The sequence below is a fragment of the Diachasma alloeum genome, unplaced genomic scaffold (assembly GCF_001412515.2).
Source record: "Diachasma alloeum isolate Michigan unplaced genomic scaffold, Dall2.0 Dall_scaffold_00592, whole genome shotgun sequence".
In the NCBI taxonomy this organism is placed as follows: domain Eukaryota; kingdom Metazoa; phylum Arthropoda; class Insecta; order Hymenoptera; family Braconidae; genus Diachasma; species Diachasma alloeum.
Genome location: NW_021680724.1, coordinates 46,441 through 53,868, shown reverse-complemented (window position 1 = coordinate 53,868; position 7,428 = coordinate 46,441). Strand labels below are relative to the sequence as shown.

Below are 7,428 nucleotides of genomic sequence, written 5' to 3'. Positions count from 1 at the left end.
CCCCCCCCCCCCACCGGGGACTTCGCCCCCTGGACCCCCTTTTTTCGTGGGGGGCTTAGCCCCCCACCCCTCCCCCCTCCGCCCTCAGACTTCATCACGCACTTATCATATAAAATAGTATACGCAACACGTGCGACACTAGTTGCGTAATGTACTATTTTTTCCTTCAAAAGAATATTCTGGAAAATCGAGCAAGAAAAACGCTTCGATTTCCCAATCTCAAACGTTGCCTCATCGATGGAATTCGATGAACAAGACGGAGGTTTCGAAACGATGCATCAGTATCTGAACCGTTCTATTTTGGGCATTGAATAAAAATGCTCGTGCAACTGACGTGTCCACGAGCACCAGCCGAAAATCCCGGGAGGTGAAGTCAGTCTCGTCCTAACTCCGACAATGGAATATACAAAGGGGCGAACTCCTCGTGATTGTTTAGTACCTAATTCCGGAATCAGTTATAATCTTTCTGCCTGGCATTTACTAATAATCCGAGTATCGGGATAAATATCAACATAAGCACGCACACCTTCGTAGTGTTAAATCCCGCGTAACAAACATTGAGTGAATTTGTTCGATGAACCGGCTGATGGGCTGCAAAATTTCCCATTACGGCTAGTCAACAAATTGATTCTTAATAGTGAACAAATGTAGAATCAAAACTCAGTGACTGTGCCCCTCATGAAGGCCAGTGTCAAGAAATAACAATTAGTGATATCATAAATGTGGATTGAGTGACTCTCTCTTGTCTCAGGTGATACCTCCATATGGATTAGTTTATAATCATTTTTATCTGGATTATATGCGGTCTGTAATTGATTCTTATTATTATTGCAATTATTCTGGCCTAAGTTTTAATTTTAATGTTTCTCCTTTTATTTAATTTTTCCTGAACTTTTATCATGATTGGTCGTGATAAACAAAATGTATTCAGATTCTCAATATTCGTCAGTAAAGTCCATTTGCCTATACTTGACATTTTTCTTATTTAACAACCTTGACTTCAATTATTTATTATTCGCGTCATTAAATATTATTATCACTCTCAATTGTTATGCGACAGACGGAATGGTAAGTGCAGATGTGCCTAGCACTTCAAAGGTAAGAATCCACACTAAATAAAAAAAAATTATTTTCCGTCCCGGCGGGCGCAAAGTTGCATTTGTTATTAAAGTTACGCTTCGCGGGAGGGAACTCTGACTTTGCGCCTACGCCGAGACGGAAAATCGCGTTCTAACCACGGGAAGTGAAATTAAGGACCCTCAGCCGCGTGCTTACCAACCTCGCCTTCGGCTCGGCTGGTAATTGCACTGGCGATTCGAATCCCGGCTGGGCGAATCGGAATTTTTTCTCTCTAAATTTCAATTCTATTTGAATTTATTTAATGCCTAAAGGTGGTTAGGCAGCGTGCTGAGTTGAATTTGGAATGAGAATTTCCATGGTTCCCGGTAGCTTAGTCGGTAAAAGTGCCCGGCGCGTAACTGGGAGACCCGGGTTCGAATCCCGGCTGGGCGAATCGGAATTTTTTCTCTCTAAATTTCAATTCTATTTGAATTTTTTTTTTCGAGCCGAGACGGAAAATCGCGTACTAACCACGGGAAGTAAAATAAAGGACCCTCAGCCGCGTGTTTACCAACCTCGTCTTCGGCTCGGCTGGTAATTGCACTGACGGCTGAGGATCCTTTATTTTCCCTCCCTAGGTTAGAAATATACTATTATTGCCTGGTCTGAAAAATTGGTTGAATACTAGATAGGAGGATAGGAGGATAGGATTCTCCTAATTTTTCACATCCAAACGGAACACCTGCAAACAAACAAAAGTGTCAAGTTTCGCAGCATTATCATCATCAATCTTCATTGGTCCGAAGAAGAAGGCCTGACAATTCTCTCATTCCAAACGTAATGATGACAGTACAAATTCATACAGGAAAGAAATCCTGATTTTCTTTAATTCTCCATTAGGACTTGTAGTTAAAAATTTACTAAAAGTTTGCAAAAAAAAGGAACAAAAAATTTTTTGTTCAAAACAGGCCAAATAACTGTTTAATTGAGTTGTTAAAGAAAAACATTTGGAACAACAAAATTTTCTGGGTATTGCGGAAAGAATTCTCTTTGATTCTCCATTAGAATTCATATTAAAAAATGACTGAAATCTCTCTAAAAAATCCTAAAAATTAATTTTTGTTAAAAAAAAAAGACAAGTAGCCATTTCGATGCATTGTTAGAAGAATTTCAGAAAAAAATATTCTTGAGAAATTCCAATGGATTCTCTTTAACTCTTAATTATTTTTCTAAAAATCATAAAAATAAGTTTTTGTTGAAAATTTGTAGTTAAAAAAAAGGAACTTCGGGACAACGATATTTTCTGTGAAAAATTTCAGATAACTCATTTGCAGACAATTGATTCTGCGAAATTTAAAAAAAAGAGAAATGAGGAAGAGTGCCAAGTTTCTGAAGTTAAACTTATTATCTTGTAGGACGACAGAACTTCTTATAAAATATAGAGAAAATTCCCACATTTTTAACAGCGGCTTGTTCTCAATGGCAACTCATCATTATCAATTTCTATGAGTGATAGTGGGGGACGGTCATAAAAAGTGTGGTTTATCCACACAAATTCCATAAAAAAGAGTGTCAATATGAGTGGTTTCTTAAAAAAAAAAGGTTCACAAAAAGAATCAGGACCACCGCACTTGGCGCATTTTTTAAACCGAAATCATTCATAATATGCGGGAGCGAGTTTCGAATGACAAGGTATGCGTTGTACACTGTCCAACTGAGAAAGGTGCCGTCCATCTTTCTCACATAGTATGTATCATTAGGTGTATAAATAAGTTTTAGGACACTTTGCAAAAAATTTAAAATTCATTTTCGAAAAAAAGTAAACTGTATTTATTCATCAAAATAATCTCGATCATTTTGAATGACCTTCAGCCATCTGTTACGTAATTTACGGATGCCTTCCGCAAAAAAAATTTTATCTTGCGAGGCGAGGAAATTATCGACCCATTTTTGCACTTCTTCAAATATTTTGAATCGCACATCAGTCAATTCGTCTTGCACCTTCCGAAATAAGTGAAAATCAGTTGGAGCTAAGTCTGGTGAATACGCCGGATGTGGCACAAGTTCCCATCCAAGAGCCATTAACGTATCTTTGACCGGTTTACCCACATGATGCCTGGCGTTGTCATGGAACAATTTTACTAAACGTTTTCCTTTGCCACTAAATGGACGTTTTTGTTCAATTTCTTGGTTGAATCTTATTAATTGTTGACGACAGGGATCGGCAGTAACTGTCTCGCTAGATTTCAAAAGTTCATAATGCAGTACGCCTTTCATTTCCCACTATAATGCAGTTCATAATGCAGTACGCCTTTCATATCCTACCATAATGCAGTTCATAATGCAGTACGCCTTTCATATCCCACCATATACACAGCATGATCTTCTTACAGTGAATATCGCGCTTCGGTTTCGATGTCGTCGGCTCACCGGGTTTAACCCAATTATATTTGCGTTTCGGATTATCAAAATAAATCCAGTTTTCATCACCGGTCACAATTTTCCACAAAAAAGACTTTCTATGTTGCTTCTTGTAAAGATTGAGACATATGTCAAGTCAGCTATCTTTAATTTCTTGAATCAAAAAGCGTGGCACCCACTTTGTTCCTTTTCGAATCTTTTCCATTTCGTTTAATCGATAGGAAACGGTCTGTTGAGTTACTCCAAGCTGTTTTGCAAGTTGTTTTTCCGTCTGACAAGAGTTTTCATCCAGCAACGCTTGCAGTTCCTGGTCATCCACTCTTCCAGGGGCCCCGGTACGTTCACGGACACTATCGTCGAAATCACCTTCTTTAAATCGCTTATACCAATACTCACATGTACTTTTAGATACAATATTGTCCCCAAGAACAGAACAAATCGATTGACATGCTTTCCTAACAGTTTTTCCTTGATGGAATTCATAGCGAATGCAGTGTCTAATAAATAGCTTATCGGTCTGCATGTTTTATTCACAGAATTTAAGGTTATGTTTATGACTCCTTTATGTTTTGACACTACATAACAAAACCCACCATATCATATGTAAGCGGTAACTTTGAATTACTTTCATGACACGGAATCGAAGTGTCCTAAAACTTATTTGTACACCTAATAAAAGGAGATACACAACACACAGTTCATCGTGCGGAGCTCGTTCCGGTTGCACGAGTAGTTGTACGGTGATTCTCCACGTAGGGAAAAATAGTCGCTCTAAGAGCTTCCAAATATTGCCACAAATCTCCACCATCCTCATTTTCTCATATATGATTGCATCGACTTCAACTCACTGTTGTGATAAAGTAACAGTTCTATTAATTTCAGAATAATCCTTCATATCTCTTCAAGCCAAGGAATCGACAAATCCAAACTTGCTTCAAATTCTCGCGAGATTTTTACATTAGCCTGGAAAATCGCGCCAATTACGTTGGTCCTGACTCTTTTTCTAAACCTTTTTTTTAAGAAACCGCTCATATTCACACTCTTTGTTATGGAATTTGTGTGGATAAACCACAATTTTTATGACCTTCCCCCACTGTCACTCATAGGAATTGATAATGGGGGGTTGCCATTGAGAACACACCACTGTTAAAAATGTTGGAATTATGTCCACATTTTATGAGAAAATCGGTCGTCCTTCAAGATAATAAGTTTAACTTCAGGACCTCGGCGCTCTTCCTCATTTCGTTTTTTTTTAATTTCGCAGTATCAATTGTCTGCAAATGAGTTATCTGAAATTTTTCACAGAAAATCTCGTTGTCCCAAAGTTCCTTTTTTTTAAAAACAAGTTTTCAACAAAAATTTATTTTTATGATTTTCAGCAAAATAATGAAGAATTAAAGAGAATCCATTAGAATTTCTCAGGAACATTTTTTTGTGAAATTCTAATAACATGGCAGCGAAATGGTTACTTGGCGTTTTTTTTAACAAAAATGTATTTTTGTGATTTTATTATAATCAAGTACTAAATTCTCATATTTAAATACCGACAAACCATTGGTGGGATTTATCTCTTCAAGCCTATTATAATTATAAGTACCCCCCCCCCCCCTGGGCACCAAATAAAAATACCTGCATTAGGTAAGAGGAAAATGCTCGAAGAAAAATTTGTGAACAAATATCATTTTGATGTTTACATCTAGCACATGAAATTCCAGGCGACCATTTGGTTTACCATATTATTTATCGCTTCAACTCGGGCGTCAGTAAACAATTAGCATGCCTGTACTTGACGTCAATAGTTCTCATAAAATCTCATGACACAACACTTTAATTCGCAGACTTCAACGCACTTACAGTGAACAGTAAAAGCAAGGGACGACTAAAACTTTACGACTTTCATAATAATAATAAGTGCATCATGATGGTAAGCATTGAATTCGATATACGCGTCCATAAATTTAAAAAAACTGGACATTTTTCCGATTGTTATCTAGTTTCCGAGATATTCATATTTCGAAAATCACAAAAATATTTCATCGCCATGTCAGGGGAGTTGGGCAATTTCCTAATTATGCACAAATTGCGATCAAGTTTTTTATTGAATCATGTGAAATTATGAGTTGAAAAAAAGGATGGACTGAAAAGATAATAAAATTCACATTTCCTTCAATTTTCGATTAATCGGCGAAGGAGGCATAATAGAGAAAAATAGAGGTAATTTGCTGTACACGTAATCTGAATAATTCTACATTCTTTAAATGGATACAAGGAAGAGCAAACCTCTATTTAAATGTGTCGAATTCAGCGGCCCTATCTTATTGTCATTTGAGAAACAAATTAGCATATGAATTGGACTAAGTGAATATGCCTAAACAGTGGGTTTCACTATGCAAAATTCACTTCAAGACCCTCATTGTAACATATTTTAAGAGAAATTCGGAAAACACTATAATGGTCGGACCTACACGATTGCTACAAAACATCAAATTTAGTTATTTTTGCATTTTACATTATTTATCATAATTTGGCCAATTGGTACGGAGCAGAACGGATTTCTATAGGATTATTATAGGATTATTATAGGATGGGCTAGTTTGGTATTAAGCTAATGAATTATCATGAGAAAAAACAAATTTTTCAACACACCATAATTGGATAGTCACCAATGACCATCCTCCTCACCCCATTACTCCACGCCAATATCGTCATACTGCACTCTTTGTACGGGATCAAACGTACGAGCATTCTTATATTTTTGTCATATTGTTCTAGTCATCAATGATCATGATCATCGGTGTTCTGGCGATTTTATCGGGCAATGGCACTAAAACAAATGCGGTGCCAATTCTAGAAAAATTTCCCGTCACTTTTGAACTTTATGTGAAGCCCCTTGGAGTCATTTTGTTTGAAGCAGAATTGAGGCATTCCAAAGATACTTCAAATTATCTGGGCGAAGAAAATAAAGGTCATTCTCATCATCGCTCTTATAGATCGATGCTTGACCAGGAATCTCCACGGAAGCCAAAAGATGATATGGAGACAGCAGCAGGAACGAATTTACTTCGTCCGCTATTTGTTTACCGTCAACAAATGGCCTATCGTGAACGTAATAGCAGGAAAGACGGACGACGTGCTGCACCAACCTACTAATTTTACGTATTCAACAACCTGAAAAGTGTAAGACTGAGATGAGATGTTGGAAAAAACAAAGTGTTTTTGGGAACGTCCATACATTACACATTTTAGAGCTAGTCCATCATCCACAGTTGAAATAGATGGTTTAATCCATTAAATTAGAGCCAATTTGATATTCTTCTCTGATACAATTCATTTTATGAACAATTCTATTAGTCCACTGACGGATGAGAGGACGACAGATGCGGAAACTAAGCACCCAGAATCCGGATCGTTCAGTATGAATGGATAGAGCTCGGAAGAATTAATACATAAGATTCTTTTGGTTAATTATCTTGGACGTCATGCGAATAATAGACAATAAAGATAAAATATAATATTAGTGAATCATGTGGGAAATAAATATCTTGTAACCTTAACAGGTATAATTTCGGCGCGAAATTCTTCATGATTCAAGAGTGCGACACGAGAGTCCCTCATCTTCTACTATACTATACTTTACGACACTATACTATACTATACTATCTCAAATTATATTATCTTCATTTCTAATGAAATGTGTCACGTAAACCTTCTAAATATTCATCGCAGGAGGCTCACGAGTTTGGTATTTCCATTTTATATGCAAAAAATTGATAATAGAATAAAAAATGAGAGAAAACCGAAAATTGAACTAGTTTCTAGTATCGTATAATTAAATATATAAAATGAATTTTTGCTCCCACATCACCATCGTTCGATTTTTAGATTTTCTAAGTTTGCTTAGAAATAATGGGATAGGATAGGGATAGGAATGATGTAGAATAGCCGCAG

General features: G+C 36.8%; 1 protein-coding gene across 1 annotated transcript; it reads left to right on the top strand.

The window, feature by feature from the left end:
- Nucleotides 1–5,321: 5,321 nt before the first annotated feature.
- Nucleotides 5,322–7,002, top strand: LOC107043510. The gene is made up of 2 exons (XM_015265045.1): nt 5,322–5,404; nt 6,253–7,002. Exons 1-2 carry the CDS (start codon nt 5,399–5,401, stop codon nt 6,628–6,630), a joined length of 384 nt encoding a protein of 127 aa, XP_015120531.1. The 5' UTR covers nt 5,322–5,398; the 3' UTR covers nt 6,631–7,002.
- The last annotated feature ends 426 nt before the right edge of the window (nt 7,003–7,428 follow it).